Source organism: Rhipicephalus sanguineus, chromosome 1 (genome assembly GCF_013339695.2).
Source record: "Rhipicephalus sanguineus isolate Rsan-2018 chromosome 1, BIME_Rsan_1.4, whole genome shotgun sequence".
In the NCBI taxonomy this organism is placed as follows: domain Eukaryota; kingdom Metazoa; phylum Arthropoda; class Arachnida; order Ixodida; family Ixodidae; genus Rhipicephalus; species Rhipicephalus sanguineus.
Genome location: NC_051176.1, coordinates 136,225,713 through 136,245,960, shown reverse-complemented (window position 1 = coordinate 136,245,960; position 20,248 = coordinate 136,225,713). Strand labels below are relative to the sequence as shown.

Sequence of the window (20,248 nt, the reverse complement as noted above, 5' to 3'; positions counted from 1 at the left end):
CGGAGCCCTCCACTACGTCCTGCCTTATAATCACATCGTGGTTTTGAAATGTCAAGCCCCTATAATTATAATTATTAGTCCTTAAAAATATATATGAAGACTACAGGTACTTAAAGCACCACAAGATATGATAGAGAAAAAGAAATCAGGTGTCGCTGCTTCAAAACAAAAAAACGAAATATTGTATTTTCAGCAACATCAATGTGCTCACTATTTATTTCAATTTCTTGTATAGTAAAACGTGATGGAAGGTCAGTGCTATAGGATTTCGAAGCTCACCGTAAAAGTCACTGATAAGTCGTACTCCTTTAGTGAAAGTTCAAACGATTCAATTCGCACATGTAAACCCGGATGCGTGATATCCTAAGGACTTATGCGATGTCACTGTCTATCTCTTCCTCACTCCCGCAAATTTGAATTAAGTAATTCTAAGATTTCATATAAGAAAACAACGATTTGATTACAAGGTACGCATAGGGAAAACTAAGAATTCATTTTGACCACCGAGAGTTCTTTGACAGGCTCCCAATGAACTTTAAATAGAGTTATTGTATTTCCCTTCCATCGTAATACGCTAGCCACACCCGGAATTCGATCCCGCAATCTAGCTCAGAGAAGCCCAATGCCGTAACCACCACGACCTAGGACTGGTCCATCCGCCCTGTCTTTTTAAGAATAGTTGTACCTACAGGGCGTATATTTTTTTAGACAATGTAGATATTTAACAAATGTCCTATCACAGTAAAGCTCCTCTCCTTTTCGCGCACGAACTCTACGTCCAGGCAAAAATACTTTCCCGCAGCTAAAATGACATTAAAGTACCCAATTAAGAAATAAATATGCGTTAATTACTTTTTTAATGATTGACTTTAGGGCATTTTGTAGTACTAGGCACTCGTAGTCTGTGACAGTTTACGTCATACCCATTGTTTTCTTAGCAATCACGAAAGTTGCACGTAATTTGAGATATTGATTATCGAATTCTGATGGCGATGTCGAAACAGACCGCGCCCGGCAGCCAGGGAACGCGGCAACTCTGTTACGTCAGACCACAATTTCCGTGACAGTCAGGCATCTTCAGAGCAGTCAGAAAGCCATACATAAAATAAACGTATGCCGCAGGAACAAGTTGTTCATTTCAAGGGAAATATTTGGAAGAGGAATACAAATTACTTACGTCTCAATGCCCATGGCTCCAACTTCTTCAAGGCGTTCACTGTCCGCAGTATCGCCAAACTGCACTCGGGCCGCAAGTCAGCACCGAGCAGCTTGCGCGTCAAGGAGGAAGGTACGCTGATGAAGTCACTCGCCATAAAGTTTCGTAGGATTTGCAGAAGGCCAGTCCCATTATGAGCGTCCGTAGCGGCTGGTGTAGTTGACGGGAATGCCGCTGGTTTCTCTCCAGAAGCGTCTGTGACAATCTCAGCACGCGAGAATTGAACGTTGAACGAGAAGAACAGGCACGCCGCTAAGAATATAATTCTCGCTGACGAACCCCCACGTCGGTGGTTTCTTGCAGTTGAGTACGCGAACATTGATGGAAAATGTGATGTACGTGTGAAAGGCAAAACTCCAGTCATTTATCGGCCAGTGGTCTCCCTTCACCTTTCATTAGAGGTACAATATACACTGTCATAATTAAAACAACCGGTAAAATGTGTTGATTCGGTCGGCGATACGAACAAGTGCCATAAGATTGTGCGCCTGTGCAAGATACCAACCCGTCGCGTGTTGCAGAGGAAGCTGGATCTAATTGGACGTCTGTATGAGAGAGTGTTTGAGAACTTGGCAGTAGGCGACCGCTCGTAATGAGCCGCGCGCTTCGAATGGCGATGGAAGCTGGCTTTGAGTGTCTCGGATTGCAGCCTCTCCCCAAGAAAAGCCGTAATGAGATTCCGAATAGAGGATATTTCTATCATTAAATGTAGCTTAACGCCGAGCAGTGGACGACAGCCATGTGTACTAGAAGAAAACTTCGAATGGAATAAAAAAAAAAGAAAGCTCGACCGATTATTGTAAGCGTACAAGCAGCAGTCATTAGCAGATATGAAGCCAACTGATGAGAATTAAAAAATCCACTGCCAGCTGATATGTATAACTATTTCTTAGAAAATAATATCGCAAGGGGATTTCCCGACAGCATAACAATTTTAGTAATTTGCTCTATTGAGTATGCGCGGCTCCACACGTGTTATAGGGAACGCAAAGCAACGAGCAAAAGAAACGGGGGATCAGTGATACAAGCAATATTTACCTCTGTTTCTGAGCTCATTGACGGTTGCAGTCAGGAATGTTATTTGCGACCACGCGGTCAACCTCTCATGTTGCCATGAGCCATGAAGGGCGCTTGGTAACTCTCTCTGCCTCTCTCTCTCTCTACACTTCAAGGCCGGCAAATCACCTTAAGACACTACTGACTTCGTGTCTACCCTTCTGCCGAAAGGCCAACACCGCCGTCAAAGCACTTGGTGAGCAGCAAAATGGCCTAGAATAAAGGAGGAGTAAACCACTTTGAATACCACGTTCGTTCACAAAGGAAGGACAATACTCTCCATTCCACTCCCGCGCTGCACGTTGCATCAACTTCACCGATAACTACTTAGCCTAAGGCAACATTTGTTCGCCTTGTTGGTTATCGTTAGGGCTCCGTGTTTTCGAATAAATCTGAAGAAATATGATAAACACTCGGCGGTAAAATTTGTGACAATTCGTCTTTATCCGATAAACTCCGATTTTAAGAGGGCATTTTCAACGTTCAAAGGGCATTTTCAAAGCCGAGAATCATCAATCGGAAGGACCGCACCTCCATCAGCGGCAGCAACCTCGTAAAGTATGCTTGCGTCTATTACAACAAGCTTTAAGGTTGTGATACGAACAGATGTAGGTGTTTTATGTTCAAGTATTTGTGCTTGTATGTATATGTGTTTGCGCGTTCAAACCTTCCAGACATCTAAAATACACTTAGTGTGTTCGCATGTTTTCGTGTTCAGATATACTGCAACTAAGATTTCTGAGTACTGAGAATAATAATAATAATAATAGGTCCTTTATTTTTCATCAAGAAGATGAGGCAGGTTGCGAGAAAAAGCTGCGAAGCAGCTTGAATAGTTCCGCCCCCCCCCCCAAATTACACCTTGGAGAGTTTGCAGCAGTGCAAATCAGCAGCCTTATTAACAGGGTAAATGAACAGGAAGTGAGAACAAAATGAAAGGATGGAGAAAGAGGATTATCAGCAACAATGCAACGCATTTTAATTGGAAATCAATTAATAAGAACACGTTGCAACAACCTATAATGAAAAATTAAACACCAAATTTCGGAGAATTGGAGATTTGCGCGAAATAAACGCCGATAAACGCTGAATTCCCTCGCAGACAGTAAACTCCGAAACGCACCTTCCGAATTTCAAGAAAAATAATAATATCTGGGGTTTAACGTCTCAAAACCACGATGTGATTAGGAGAGACGCCTCAGTGGAGGGCTCCGGAAATTTCAACCACCTGGGGTTCTTTAACGTGCACCTAAATATAAGTACACGGGCCTCAAACATTTTCGCCTCCATCGAAAATGCATTCGTCGCGGCTGGGATTCGATCCCGCGACCTTCGGGTCAGCAGCCGAGCGCCATAACCACTAGACCAGCGTGGAGGGGCATTTCAGGAAAAATAAACTCCGAAAACAAGGAGCCCTAGAACTTATCGTATAGAGAAGCGGAGAAAACAGAGAAGAGGATCAAGCACGATTTGGTTACTGTTTTAAGCGAAGCCTTCACAAAATCTAGCGAAAAGACGATAGATATATTTCTGCGTCTATGTATAGTGCGTTGAAGACGAGGACGATTCCAGTATGCACCAGCTTTCAAGGAGGGCGAAAAATAAAGACGAAAAAGAAAAAAGAATCCAGCCTGCTCCACTCAGTGAAAGCCGTGGAAACAGCCAAGCTGATGCCCCCTTTTGTCAGGCTGCTGCATGCAAGCATTTCCTGAGTATTTCTGTGTTGTATCATTGTTCTATATTTATTACTCTATGTCAGGCTATGCGGTGGTAGTAGTGCTTTATGGTACTATTGCATCCGCTGGTCTTCCCCATCGTCGTTCCCTGTTTGTATATGTAGGTGCTGTGTTGACTTCATGGCCTGCGTTGCTTGAGGAGCTTGAGCAGACTCCTGACGCCGTTCGCACTTCACAATCACAGCCTTGTGGTGACTGTGATGTGCTGCCAATGACATGCCTATTGGCTTGAGGTCATCCTGTTTCCAGATTGCAAAGATCAAGTCAATGCACTTACCCTTTTTAATAAGTCATGTGGATACCAGGTGACGATATGCTCATTCGAGGCTATGCTGGAACGCTACGGTAGCGTTGCAGTGCGGGCATGGCCCATTCCAGCCATCCTTCAAGTGCTGCCGTAGCCCATACCACCCGGCCACTCACCCAAAACGCTTATCACGACTGCGCTAGAACGCAAGCACCGTTGCAGGCGCTGCTACTGTGCGTTACGACTGCTCACGGCGAAGGGTTGACTAAAAACAGACCGACTAAGAAAAAACTAAGTGAGCTTAGCACTAGTATAATGCCAAGCCTGAAGGAAGTGCGGAGCTGGGCGGCTTTCTCTGTTTCTCTTTAGTTTTCTCTTCCTTCCTTCCTCTCTTTCTTTCTTTTAACAACGAAGCTGTTCAGCGAATTGTTCTTTGTTCACCCCGTACCAAGAAACTACCATCATCATAAATAGGTATGCGCCACAGAAATAGGGTAAATCCCACTACTCACCACTGATCCACTAAAAATGAAAAAGAAAACTATCGTCATTAAACGGGTGTGTGCCATTGTTCGGCCTATCGGAAAACTATCATCATAAACGGGTATGTGCCACAGAAATCGGGCAGATATCACTACACACAACTTCCACTAAAAAGGAAGAAGGCAACAGTTAGCCCAACAAATGGTTGCGAAGCCACCGAGTACGTACAAGGAGAGAATACTAGGGAACGGGAAAGGTAACGGCATCTGCGAGAAGACCCCGAAGCGATGGAAGGCCTGCGCCAACGACAACGTGCCCGTAGATCTATGAGAGCTGCGAACGCTTGGTTCCAGCGTGAGGTTCTGTCTCTGGAGTTTGCACATCCGTCTCGTGTCTGTGACTGCCTGTGGTTTAACTCGAACCTCTCTGTGCTGAGAATCAACGTAGCAACAACCTAGCATCACCTAGCTAAAGCCTAGCTACGACCTAAGAGCAGCCCAGAAACAACCTGCATCGCCTAGCTAAGGCCTAGATACAACCTAGAAGTAGCCAAATTAGTCTTCAGAATCGACCAGTTCCGCTATTTCAAGCCTTGCGCGGCTTATATAGTGCAAGCTTCGCCCGATTTTTAGGGGCGAAGCTCCTTATAGCGGCACCCGTTCGTCCCTCGTAGCGTAGCATGTAACCAGTCTTACGCTTTGACCTGCAAGGTGGTGCCGGTGGGAGATTTTTCCTGTGCGTTGTTGAACAATAAAAAATTCGCAGCGTTAGCTAAAAGCCGGCTTCTTCTGTCTCTCATTCCCATTAGCAGCCATTCTTTACCTCCAAGGTAGTGCCTGGTGAGATTTCTCCTGTGCGTGATTAAACAATAAACATTTTGTTCAAAACGCCGTTCATTGATGAAATAAACCAACAAAAGACGCCAGATGTTTTGTAAAAGCAAAACGAAAGAACGCCAGATGTTTCTAAAGCAAAACGAAAAGACGCCAGCTGCTTAACGAAAGACGCCAGATGTTTTCTAAGCAATGGTTTTCTAAACAATGAAAATTCACAGCGTACATGTAACATTAAAGTGCGCTGCAAGTCGTCATAACTCATCGAACCTTTAGTATAAACGCGCCCGATCTCACGTCGGTGATGATGTACTGGGCAGAATTCACGGAAGATTCATGGTTTACCGATGAACCTCCGCAGCTTCGCCCACTCATCATCATTCACTCCGTGGATATGCTGTGTTTTTTTCTCTCTTCTCTCTATTTTTTTTCTATGTTTTATTTGTCTCTGTTTATTTCTATTTCATTCTTTCTCTCGCTATATATTTCTACTATTCCTCGTTTCTTCAATCTTTCGTTCTCTCTCTATTTCTCGCCTCCTCTTTGTGTCTATAAATTTCTGTCTCATTCGGTCTTTCTTTCTCTTTCTGTTTTTCTTCCCTTTCTTTCTCTCTATTTCTCACTTTCTCTGCTATGCTTTACTCTCTCACCTCCTCCTTTCCCTCCTCTTCGCCCTCATTTGCCTTTCCCACCACCTTGGTATGCTATAATATACAATAAGGTCCCTGACATTTAACCGTTTTTGCCGCGCTTTTGGCGCGGCCACACGAGTAGGTATAGGTTGCCATGGCGACGCGTAATGACGCCATCGCTCGGCGAGGTTTTTCCAGTCCAGGCATCACACCTGACGCTCGGCTTTAACAGCGGAGACCGACATACTACTGTTTCTCTCGATCAGTGCTTTAAGCCCTCGGCTTTGACGTTGCGGCACTGTACCTATATACATCGGTCAGGCAGCAGAATGCAGCTTTACAGAGGGTGATAGCCAGGTAATAAAAGAAGTGGTAAAATACTAAGCAAGCCTGACTATTCAGCACTACCGGACCGGCGGTTTGGCAGTGCTGAATGTGCGACTCGCTAAACAGGATATTGGGCAGTGTTGTCACTGACTGGATTTTTTTTAATGCAACGCATTTCTTAGCGAACCTTTGGCAGTTTGAGCGTTTCTATCTACGTATCTATCTATCTATCTATCTATCTAGCCGCCTACGTCTGGGTGCTCTCATGATCGCCTCCTCAACTTGGTGTAGACCAAAGTTGGCATGGGAGGGTAAGGGGATTTGACAAATGTGACTGTCAGGTCATGACATGAATAACGTGAAAATCCTGTCCCGTACGTCGTCAAACCCTTTCCTGCAGAGACGTGTGGCACATACCCGTTTACCACGGGTACGGTGTACGGGTATGCGCCACAGGTGATTGAAAGTTTATATCTACCCAGGAACGGCGAGAACAGACATAGGTAACTTAAATGCGAGAGCGCGCTAAGAAAAACCGACATCGGCAGCGTTGGCCCGACGAATGGAAAGAATGAAAATTAGGACCCCAGCAGGAATCGAACCCAAGCATTCTGCGTGGCAATCAGGTATTCTACCACAGAGCCACGCCAGGTCTATAAACTGGTTTGGAAAAACAGCCTATACAGGCGTTCCGTCGGTGCAACGTCAGTTGTGGTTATTTTGCTGGCTATCTAATTTCACAAGGACGTAATAAACGCTACATGATACTCCTACGATGTGTACTCCTACGATACAGCTGTCATATCAGATTAACCTCTGTGGTTCCAGTGTTGGCTCCACTTTTATAGCAGTCTAATAAACATTAGATTTGTATTCATATGGTTCAGCAAGCTATATTGCAGCATTGCTGGACCCCGGAGGAATACATTATCGAAAGTTACTTATTATATTCACATCATCGCACCGTAAAGTGCACTTAGTCCGCCAGAACAACGCAGTATCTTCATTTCTTACGAGGCTGGGCGATGACATCATGCTGACCGAGGATGATGCCAGATTGATTGACAGCCGCTTTGTAGACTAGGCTACGTAGGCCACATACGCCCAGGTAGTCTACGAACACGACAAGCGCCATCCACTGATGTTGGTGTACGTAGCACTATTTAGGCCTATCAGCCTCGATGGCCTATAACTCACCAACGCGAAGGGTGACTTCAGGTTCCAACATGTCGCCGGCTCTATCGACATATAATTTGTCGAGGAAATGACAGAGGCATCCACGATTTCCAACAGCTGTACTATACCTCATACTTCACTACACATGGACCCCTCGTCACCGCGATCACGACCGGATCCAATAACAAGTCATGAGCAGTTGCTGGTGCTCACTGACCACAGTGATGCTGATCTCGTTTGAGAACTGTCAAGAACCTCTTCCACACATGCACCCGGGTTCGTGAAACTTGCGTGCGTTCTCCATCATTAGGGGCAAGTATAAGCACTGCATATCAGCTTACCGCTTCTGGTGTTGGTAATACCCACGTTGCCGTTGGCAGCGTTACCCCACTGTAAACTACTGGTTATATAGCACATATGCGGCCCTTCAACCTATATGTGTGCGTATAAAATTTATACAGATTTTTAGCGTCATTTTGTAACGTTTCGCTCAGTAAAAATATTACGCCACAGTCACCTTCCAGCCGCATGCTTCGCATAACATCGATTCCCACTGTACGTGGGATCTGCCGTTTTTTTTTTTTGATCCACTGTAATTTTGAAAACCGTAAATAAACTCTCCGTCTTGTGAAAAATATGTAAGAAAAAAATCATTGCCCAAGCACTTCGTACATATGGTTGACCAGCGAAGCTGAAGCGTGCGACCCCGGTGTTAAGCAATGGGTTAATCCCGACGTTGTATTGAAGCCTTTCTCAATTATTGGTATGGTTCGAACGGCGAAATCCGCCGGTCTTTGAGGATGTTGAGGATGGCATCGAAGAGCTTGTTGACTTATATCGCACACGCCTCAGGTTCATTGTTTCAAAGTTCGACGCGTTCGAGGAACGCCATCTCCTGCACGAACCAGCGTTGCGTGTCGTCGCCGTGTACCCTGATGCGTTCGAGCAGCTCAGTTAAGCGGTCCCCATGAACTTCGGGGGCAGACAAAGTTCTAAATGCCGTTGGCTTGCCGAGCTGCGTTGTCATTGCGAAGACCTCCTTCTTGCGTTCCTGCCAGCAATGATCCGTGTTTGGGCAGACGCGGGGCCACTATAGTTGTTCCTCAACGACGTTGAGCCTAGACGAACTTGAAGGCGTCGGTGGGTAAACGTAGCCGTTAACGGGGCTTGAATTTGGCATGCTGCCGTTGTTTAGCGATTCCTTGCATGTCCCACAGACCCGAAACTGACCGACGTCGGGAGCAGCTGGGGAACCACCGCGTCAGTACCTCCATGGCACTGTTCCGTTGTTGTTGAGACCGGATCCCGTCGATCGCAGCGAGGTTGTTGTTGAACGACAAGGGGTCGCAGACGTCGAAGCCGCAGCCAAAGTCCCGCTCGAGAAACTCCCGCCGAAAGCGGGCGTTGCGCCATTGCCATGTTGACGTTACTCGGCCGGCACTGCCGCTTCCTCACCGCCTCCGCCAAGCAGCCGCCCGCAATGGCGCGCGCTTGGGTGCGACGTAGAAAACGACGTAGTTAACGGCGCAATCAATGGATTGCGATTAGATAGAAAGATAGAAGTCCTGCCCTCGGTACATTTTAACAAGTTTATTTATTTCAAACGCGTGCTTGCACGTTTCTGTGTGTGGGTGTGTGTCGTCCCTCGAGATACACAATTGGCCGGCGGGATAGTTGGTTGGCCCAAATGGCTGGGTCGTAACTAAAGAAATTCTGTCCCTATGAAACAAAAGAAGAATTAAAAACGAGTGCTGCCTCTTCGGTTCATATTTTAAACATTGACATGGTGACAATTGATGTGTTGACTTCTCTTGCGCAATATACTTCGTGGTACAGGTGCAGTTATATTTCCTTCATCACGAAAGTAGTTATAGGTGCAACTTGTTGAATATTACATCGTCGCCCCCGCTGCAGTATTCCGTATTGACTTCAACTGTAATAACCTTCTATAGCGCACCGCATCTCGTGTCCTCTGGGTACAATGACGAGCCGACGAGGATGGTGTCCTATCGCACGCCGTGGTCCCGTGTCAGGCTTTGAGAAAAGCTGCAGAAGGAGCTACAGAAAACAGCGACTCTCGCTTTCCACAATCTCTGTTTACCTCGGGCCCAATAAGAGCAAGATTGCGGGGGAAGGGGGGGATGCGTTAGGGGTCGCTAGGGGTCGTTAGGCGAGCGCACGTCTGGCTTCGCGTGCGCTATCTTCACGAGCGTTCAATGCTGTATCTCAGACTTTCAGAGACGTGATAAAAGGAAAGGGAACACAAATCATTTGCTTAGCTGTCCTAATTGAATTAGTAAACTAATGGTTACTGCATTATATACGGCCAATAAGAAGCGCGAGCTATGTTTGTAGTTCTTCAGTGAAATTCTTTCACTGCCAACCTTTTTTGGGACCTTACGGCTTTATTCATTGATTTATACATGTTCTGGTCCTCTCGCGTAATTATACCAGGGAGGGCAAGTCGAATAGTAGGCACTGTGAATAAAGTGCATAGAAATGCGACTTCACAGTGCTAATGCAAATGTATTCATTCGTGGATATTATCACATATTCGAGATATGGCTACAACGTAACTTTACCATGTCGAATAGTGCAAACGAATTCGAGATAAACGAGATATGTCGCAAAGAGTACATATTGTGTATAATGTTGGATTAGCTACAAAATGTCTTTGAAATACACATATACTATAGATGATGTGTTTACATGGTAGGCAACTCTAATATAAAGAGAAAAAGAAAATGATAATAAAGTATGCAATACATGTAAAAGAAAGTGAGCCATTTAGATGGGGCACTGCTAATGACGTTGATTGCACATACATAAAGTTAAAAAAATGGTGGAAGTACATATATTATTGACTAATTATAGCGATAAATTCAGAAGTGTAAAGCGATCGAACTTAAAACAGACCATCTGCGGCGGTGGGAGCCCATTCGGGCAGAGTGACCATGGCCTTGTATTATCATACTTACACATAGAGCAATGTGCTAGCGTAGTCAGCGTTCCTACAACGGACCACTATCCCGTGTTCGCTAAGTTAAAATCTATTAGCTGTCGTTCAAAGGAAACATAAGAGCGACCTTTCGCACCACTAAGTTCATTAGTTAAGTCGCGGAAGTCAATTGGAACACAATTCTTTCTATGGCAGACCCAGTCCTGGCATTCCAAAAATTTAACACCAAAGTTAGAAACTTGAACACGGAGTGTACGAGCCTAACACAGGCTACTCACTGGTTCTCAGCCCCCCCTAGAAGCCCATGTATAACATGATTCTTCTTACAAGCTATTAATAGAAGGGATAACCTTCATAAAAATTGAAACATAAACTTTTTATTGCAACCTTTTAATGTAGTCGCGATACATAATTTATTCTAGTACACTTAGCCCACTACTGAAAGAATCCAAGCACTCCTACTCTAAGAAAGCGACCATTGAGCACAAAAATAATACCTGCGAAACCTGGTATACCATTAGGTCCTATCTGCACGTTTCTTCACCAAAAAGCACACTGAACAAACTCAATAGAGGAACAAGGGTAGTAACGGACGCCACCGACAACGCAAATAAATTCAATGTCTTCTTTCCTTTCCTGCACATGACTATTCACCCGTCAGTATATCCCAACCAGTACTCAGGCAAACCCCTTGTTCATTTTACTTATACCCTACACCACCCAATGAATTATCCGATTCAGTCGCCAGTTTACGTAATACAGGTCCCGGTCTTGATGATGTACAACCTTCTAAAGTCAAATTAATATATTCCGATATCGCCGATGCACTTTCGCACATTATTACCAGCATGTTCAAAGCAGGCGTTTTTCCCGATGAACTAAACACGCTAAAACAACTCCTATATTCAAAACAGGTGACAAAGCACTGATTTTAAGCTGTCGACCAATATGCATGCTAACCTTCTTTAGTAAAGTATTTGTGAACCGCTTAACAAACTACTTTCACAAATTTGTTCGTCTCTTTTCTGAGCAACCCAGGTTTTGTACAGGTTATCTGACCTAAATAGCTGTAACATCATTTACTTACAAAACAAAATGCCCTTTAGAGCGGCCGCATTGTTGGCCCAGTTTTCATTGACTTCAATTAAGCATTCGATGCCCTCTGTCACAACATTCTTTCTTACAAGTTAGAAGCTCTGGGCATTCGTGGCTCAGCGCTTTCGCTCATCCGCAGTTATCTGACTAGCAGAACGCAAGTTCACTCTCGCGTACTGAGTCAGTTGGTAAGGGCGTCCCACAAGGGTCGCTTTTAGGCCCTTTACTCTACCTCGAGTATATTTCAACAGCGGAGCTGTTTAAGCGGAGCGTCAGTCTGTAATCTGTAAACAAAAACCTTCATAATCATGAACCGGCAGGTGCTCTCTTCGTCTTCTCCTTCCTGTTCGTCCTCTTCCTCATCTTCCGCTTCGCTCACACAACATGTGCGTCTATTTGTCCGGCGCACGATTCTCATAACTCTGATGGGTGAGAGAACGAGTACAGAGAGAAGGAAAGAGAAATAGAGAAATTCTTCGCGAAGAAAACTTATGGCTATGTTATACATGGCTACGATACACATGGTTTTGCCTGCGTGACGTCATTGCATGGCTATTCTGTGCTTTACCCTCTCCCCTACTGATTTCCCTCCTCCTCACCCTCGCATCATTCCTCCTCTGCCTCACTTTCCTTTTCCCGCCCCCCTTAATATACTATACATGATTATGCTATGCACGGTTTTGCCAGCGTGATGAGCGACATGACACGTTTGACGCCGACAGCCCGGGTCCTAAAGTGCGCCTCACTTAAAATGCTGGGATAAGGAATAGTAATAATAATAATAATAATAATAATAATAATAATAATAATAATAATAATAATAATAATAATAATAATAATAACTGGGATTTCACGTCCCAAAACCACGATATGATTATGAGAGACGCCGTAGTGGAGGGCTCCGGAAATTTCGACCACCTGGGGTTCTTTAACGTGCATCTAAATCTAAGTACACGGGCCTCAAACATTTTCGCCTGCATCGAAAAAGCGGTTTTCATGCTGTCTGTCGCCTGGTGCCAGAGCTCGCTACCGCACCCTTATGACCAAAGTTCGAAGTTGCTGCAGCGCCTCCTCGCTCCACTCCCCTCCCGGCGTCCCTCATGCTCCTCGCCGGACGAAACACGGGCGGGTCACTTCCTCTCTCCTTTCGGAGCAATGGACGGCAGGCCTCGCGCGTGGGCTGATGTTGTCGCATGCGCCCTCCGTGCGACAGAGATGGCCGGCTCGTTTCACCGCTTCTTGAGCCGCGTCCGTCGCCAGCGCTCGCCCGCTTGTACTCGCGGGTAGAACATACGATGCGCGAGGCGATGTTATCGATTTCGACTTGCCGGCGAAGGCAAAAACCCGTCGACAGTGTCCATATAATTGTTATCGCAATAAAAGAGTACAAATTTAAAAACGCTCCCACTTTCCACAACACATAAGATCGTCACTTTATTAGGCATTTATTCATTGACACTTACAATACTGCATCTCACTTTGGGGAAACACATATTCCATGCATGTAACACATCTCCGCCATTAATAATATCGAACCTTAAGGATCATGAATTTGTCTAGTCATGTCACATGCAGTACTAATGTACACCCAATTCCTTAAAAATACTGCCATGATGTTACATGTACAACTCCAACTCCAACTCAAACTCCAACTCAAACTGGTTTTCCTAATATTTCGCAGACTAAACTATGAGATGATTTTAGAAGCGTTTAATATATTTGGTTTTGTAAACACTATAAATGCCAGACTTTCCTCTAACAACAATTCTTGCTCCCTCGAATAAACACTTCTATAGAATGTGTACAACCCTTTTTACGGCCATTATATACCGGAACAAACTACCACCGAATATTAAGCAAGAAGCACAACATTAACATGCAAGAGAGGTACGAAGAAACATTTGCTAATGACACTACTGGCTACAGACTTATTACATATGACATAAACGTATTAATGTCGATAAGAATGTTTTTTTTTTTGCCGAAGCGTTCTGGCTTTTGAAATATATGATTGCGATGTTTTTTTATATTTTTGTATAAATCAATATAATTCGCGTCTTATTGCTTTTCTTTGAAGTATCTTGTGTATTGCTGTATCTATTCTAAATTGTGCTATGTTGTGACCCATGTCTACGTCCCCCTACGAAATGCCTTACGGCGGTGTAGGTGGAGTGTAAATAAAAAATAAACTAAATAAGCCAATTTTTTTTACTGTTCTCAGTGCTCCTGTGTTTTCCTGATTTATTGCTTTTATTCGCTTTCTGCCGTTGTCTTCTTTTTCTTTTTTTTCTTCTTGTTTTTCTTTTCTTCTTAGGAAGTTTAAGTTTTCTGTTGCATAGTATACATTTCCCTTTACGAGTTGCTAATATATTTTTGTCTCTATTTGCTGCATTCACGTCCTGTAATTTGATATATGTCACTCCTACATTTCCATATCATGTAAGTTATTACTTTTTTATTGACTTGTATGTAGCATCTATTTCATTTGCTTGTATTTGCTTGTATTAGCGCTGCTTAGCTGCTTGTTGTTAGGTATGTCTTCTATGGATCTGTCATTCTGCCTGCGCTTAAACAAAGTATAGAAGCTGCCACACTGAACAGCCCATATAGCTGTCCTCAGTGCTTGAACTTCCGATAGAAGAGAGGGGGCAACACGTATTTGGCTCCACAGACGCTGGACACTGTCACGACTGAGACTCGCACTTTTCTCGAGCTGGTGGGCTACTTCGTCGGTCAAGAAATGCGAGCCTTCAAGTGCTTCGCCAAGGAGGTTAAGGAGACCTGTCAGTTAGCTGCCAAGGTCATTCAAAGGTGGAGAAGAGGTGCAGGTCGAAGAGAGAAGGTGGTCTGAATAATGTCTGCACATGGCCGCTCGTATCTGGCCGGGCCACATATTAGACTACACGCATTTGCCATGGTTCGTATGTGGAAAATATCGCTGATTCCCGTAAAAAATCACGTTGTGAACAACTTTCAGACACATACATATATAAAAAAATAGGCTTACCGCTTCTGTGCTCGTTGTCTTATTGAGACAGCAATTACATGAACACTCTCGGTGGGGTTTTGCCGTCGCGGTCATGTTCCGTATATGTATAGGCATGTATACGAGAAACAACAACCCTTTGCTCCGCGGCGCGACGCGTTGGGTCGCTCGGCCACGTACGCATACATACTATTTGGTGCAAGTGGCGAGCTATTTATAGACATCCTTTATAGTTAGCGATGCGCGCGCCTCTGAGTTACTTCAGCTGCTCTAGCGTCGCAACGGCTCCTTCACTAAAAACCCGTGAGATGGCGCAAACGGTATAAGAGCGCTTTCAAGGGCGCGGCTTAGCGCTGCCTGAGAGAAAGGGAGCCGCCGTCGGCTCCCTTTCCCTGCAAGCGTCTTTTCCTCTATTTAACATCTGCTCCTCCACGCGCCATAGTCACCACTTCATAAGCTCCACGCCATAGTCACCAGGTTGGACCACCAGTCGGTGGAACGCGGTGTGTCTTACGTCATCTGCAAGCCATCTTATGCTTTACGGCCCAATGTGCTCTGCTCACGGGAGTCATTTAATTGCCATCAACAACAACATTCTACACGCGGCTTGTTGCGGTCATCGAGTCTCGGTCTTAATATAGGCCTGCCCACGCCTCAGCACACTTGCTTACTTAGCAACTTCGTGTTAACTACAATTCATATGGCTCCTAAAGAAGCTAGCCTTCGTGTAATATTCGAATTTGTTGCTATCGCATTCATTGCTTCAGCCTAGTGGTGAAACTGCGACTTTTTATAGAACTAATGTTTTTACTGAATGATTATAGGCATGTGATGCCACATGCCTATAAATTTTTTAATCAGCCTCAGAATTTTACTTACCTCGTTTTCAACTTCCAATTGTGCAATTTCTATTGAAATGAAAAACATCCGATTCAACGATGTCATTGTGAATTTCGGTTGTTTATTGAAATTTCACATGAACATGAAATATCAACAGCACTCGATGCCTCTTCGGAAGAGGTGATGATATAATGCTGATGTACGCTATACATGCGTCAACTGCTTGCTCGTAAAGTGCAGTCCTGTAGCAGCATAATCTATGAGGCTATTTAGTGTAGCAGGAAGGTGACTTGAAAAGAAAAATCACTGTGATCAAAGTTTAGCTGATGACTGATGAAGTTGGCCACCTTCCAGATTTGATGCTGTAACCCCAGCGTCGGGTCGATGCTCTTGCTTCGCGGGTTTTCCTCGCCCAGTAAGACCTTGAAATACCAACTTGTCCAGTGCGGCCGTGGGTGCCTCGCACGCAAGGAATGCCATGTACGCCAAAAGGCAACTCCATATGAACACACCGAAAAATAGGGTCACCTGATATAAATTGGACAAAAATATTTTCGCTGTGGTCAGACAGAATGAAAATAGTATAAATTGTGTGAACAAAATTATTAATTTCTGGTTGATTGTGTCACAAGTGAGGAAAAATGTGTAAAGTAACGCTCAGGGCAATGAAGTGGAGTATGTCGCTTGTTAAGCAACAATGATGACGGCGCAGAGGGATATATAAAGGGAATATGAAAACATAGCCTTTAACAAAATACGCACATGCGCTTTAGCGAGAACACATTGAAGAATGGGCTCAAGTTCATTGTATCCCTGCGAGCGCCTTAACGCAGTAGCCCCTTCCACGTTTCACTCTGAAATGCTTCACTCAGCTGAAATACGCAGCTCGAGCCCGCTATGATGAACACTGAAAAAAAGGGCTGACTTGGAAGTCGGATATAGATGCATGTCTAGTTAAAGAACAAATTGAGCTTATTAAACACATCAAGCAAAAGTGTATGCTTAGCAGGTATGGTGCCTTGAAGTTCTTGAATTGAGCCTTGAAGGACAACACACTTGATGCGTCATTGTCTTGGCATCACAGCTGCCAAGTGAGTAAAGTGAACACAAAGCAGCGTGTGAGCAGTACTTTAGTTGTTCCTTGTGGCCCTACGTTCGAAACCAGAGCGGTGAAAGAAAGAGAACATAAATTATGCCATCGACAGGGTTCCAAAGATATTTAGGAAAGGTAACTGAGGATTATTAAATTATTATGCACTTATTTATTGTTGAAACCAAGGAGTAAGTGGGGCAAAAAAGATTCGACGAAACTATAACTCTCCCGCAACGTCTGGTAGTTGCACTCGCGCATCGACATTGGTGTTCCCTATAGTGTATTCCTTGGTTTAGCATTGTGTTTCATCGCGCTGGCGAAGCGGATCCCAGAAGCCGCGTAGAAACTACAGCATGGCTGAGATGTGCTCCGCCAGGTGGCGCAACGATCCCAGCTGCCCACAAGAAAACCACCTGCTCATTCAGTTAGTTCTGATTCATCATCACGACAGTTTTTTTACCCTTATCTTAAGTAAGCTTATTCTCCGGTGTCACATGTTGCCAACATAACTCTTATGATGAACCAGAACCATTGATTTCATACCAGATCTGTTCATTGCAATACATTTTCCGAATATTCGGAAAACCGGAAGTGCTCGACCGGAAGTATTTGGAAGAGAAACGAGAGTATCACTCGGTGCTTGTACCACTAAAAAGTAACCAAGGGTGCGAACGCTGTTACCGTGTGTAATGGACATAATAAGCCTTTCTTCATCAACTGCTTCAGGAAGAGAGAAAAAGTGGGACTTAGCTCTAGCATTAGCGTACACCGTGTGTAACGGCGCAAAGGCGAAATTCACACATTTCGCGAGAAAACTCGCACGTTTGTGGGCCTTACCTGAGTAAAGTGAGACCAGTGCATACGTTCCCTTGATGCGTGTAGCATTAACATGATGAAGGGGTAATGTATAAGGTACACGCCGAAGGACAGCCTGCTCAGTGGCGCAAAGAAGCTCGAAGATAGAAATCGACCGACGAATCCTGCAAGAATAACATTTTTAAAAACAACGACGACGAAGCATGAACAGGTTATCATAATCAAAGTAGTCATGATTAGGCAAGTTAGCCAAAATATTGTATTAAAGTACTGACACTGTAATAGTCCCTGCCATCTTTGTTGAAACGAAGGGCACAGTCAGGTACGCATCACCAATCACGAACTACATATTATAAGCGCATACAATAAGAGCAGGACGCTACTGAGAACCTTATGAACTAAATTGCGTTGAAGTTATTTCCGAAATACACCATAGTTCCTAGCACATAATAGGTAGTCTTTTCTAGTGAACTTGACTTGGTGGGGAACAAGACGCCACGACAAATGTTAGGTTTCTTTTTTGCCATTAAGCTTTTGAAGGTGAAAGCCTTAGGTGCCTCATCAAACGCGAAAACTGACCGTTGGCGTCGACGGCGTCAGCATGCGTGATGCAAAAAATGAACATCACGCGATGGCGTCGCCATACGACGTCATCATGACGTCGCAGATAGCCAAAATTTGTGACATTATAACATGACATTGTCGCTTGGGCAAAGGTGGGCCGATCACGAAGGCAGCGCAAAACCATGTGATGTGCAGAAAGCTCGCAATGTCTCCGATCCTGGAGACAGTGCAGAACCACGTTAGGCGCAGAAAGCTTTCAGAGGGTGGCGGTGGAGGATCAAACATCGACTGGGAAGAAAAAGAAGATGATGGCTTTCACCTTCCAGTCGTCTCAGGCGAATGCATAAGGGACCCTGTGAGATTTTTAAATCATTATCATCATCAGGTGGCGCAAGCTTATGGTTAAAAGTGAGCTCATGAACGAGCGTTACAATCTTGGTATTTTAAACAGTGATTGATTACATTAAACCGATGACTGAGTTCGAGTGGTTCAGCTCGTAGATAAGAGTAACAAGGAATTTTTTTACACGAATTACTGGCAATCCACAATGCGTGATTTGTGTCCTAGGCGTTCCATCGAAATATTCCTGCTTTTCGTATATGATATCGAAAAGATAGCATGTCAGGTTGAACCATGGCTCAACAACAGCTAACACCACCGGACTGTCCTGTACTGGCAGTTCGCTTTTACCTGGCGTGTACATGAATTCAACGAGATTCGGGCTTCAGTCAATAAATATCGCAGTAGATATACAGTCAAATCAGCATACATCGAACTGGCAAAAAACCTGGAATTAGCTCGGTATGTCGTACGATTCGATATAAAATTCTAATGAATTTACCGTATTTACGGTGTGAACTTTGGTGCGCAAGTGGTCTTCACGGCACTGCTTCACGATAGTGCTAGGAAGGCAATTTCACGGCAATAGGCGGGGATTTTTAACAGCGAAGAGGTTAAGGCTGGCGGTAACTACTGCTCCTTCGTAAAAAACTATCATCATCATGAACCGGCACGCGCTCTCTTCACTCTCTTTACAGTGACGCTGTTTAAGCTATCGGTAACTTCTGCTCCGTCGTGCAAAACTCCTCAGGTGGGTATGCGCCACAGGAATTGGACAAGCCCCACTACCGTGTACAGCAGGTGCGACAGTCAAACGAAAACGAACACGTGAAGGAGGGGAGAGAAAGGAAGAGAAAAATAGAGAGAAATAAAAAGAATACGGGTATAAAAAATGTGGTTGATCCCTCCATCATAGGAATCGGTATAACAGGAAAATAAAACGTGTCCTTACAGAAGCAGTTGAATGTTTACTGTACATTGATAAAAGAGAGTTTGCACAATGTCTATTGGCGTTTGGCAGCCATAGCTTCGTTTGATATAGATGCACCCACGTTGACGCTGGGTGGTGCATCCTTATCCCGACGACTAACGTCTATGATCAATCATTAAACAAACCCTTGTGGTAACTGTAGTAGTTAACGGTGAGAGCGTAATCAGAAAAAGTGGTTTGACAGCCGGAAGAGCGTCGCTGATTCGACCAGAACATGGGCCAAGCTCACCCTCTCGCGGCATGCTAAAGAGTTATTCAACACCGCGGCCGGACTAGAGGGTAACGCAACGTGCGTCCTGTCTCCCCCTGCAGCCCGCCGCAATTTTCCTCAGGGCGAGCGTAAGCGGGGACCGCGGTGTTACAGCCAGGCGAGGCAGACGTGCGTCACAGAATTATTTTTGGTATGGATGGAAGCTATGAGCGAGACCGATGCTTTGCAAGGACGCGTTGCAGGAGCTAATCGCGGAGGCCACGGTAATGATGCATTACTTCACTTTACCGCTCCGAGACGGCGACACCACCCCGTCGACCAGAGCGCTGTGCGAGGAAAGTGCGAGATATAAAAGGCGCGTTTCTAACGTCTCCGGGGTGTGACCGTGGCGCAGTGGATAGCGTGCCCGGCATCGGTAGTCGTGGATCGAGAGGTCGTGGTTTCGACTCCCGTTGACTGAACCTTGCCATCTGATCGTGTGCATATTTTCGACGTCATTTACGTGACGGAAATACGTCACTGTAGTTTTGGTGGACCCCTGCATAAAACACTTTCTTGTTAAAAGATAGAAAAACAGCGAAAGACATAGAAAGATCGAGAAAGAGATACAAAGAAACAGACATGAAAAAGAGATATGAAAACCATAG

General features: G+C 44.8%; 1 protein-coding gene across 3 annotated transcripts in view; it reads right to left on the bottom strand.

Moving 5' to 3' along the window:
* Positions 1-20,248, bottom strand: part of LOC119398813 (nose resistant to fluoxetine protein 6) — a 194,103-nt gene that overhangs the window by 89,048 nt on the left and 84,807 nt on the right. For 2 of the 3 annotated variants that reach the window (XM_037665630.2, XM_037665649.2), the window contains exon 1: positions 1,178-1,822. The exons of the other annotated variant lie outside the window; for it this stretch is intronic. In XM_037665630.2, coding sequence (XP_037521558.1) covers positions 1,178-1,580 — 403 coding nt within the window. In that variant the 5' untranslated portion in view covers positions 1,581-1,822. Of the gene's footprint in view, positions 1-1,177; positions 1,823-20,248 lie in introns of those variants that run through there. 3 annotated transcript variants of the gene reach the window in all.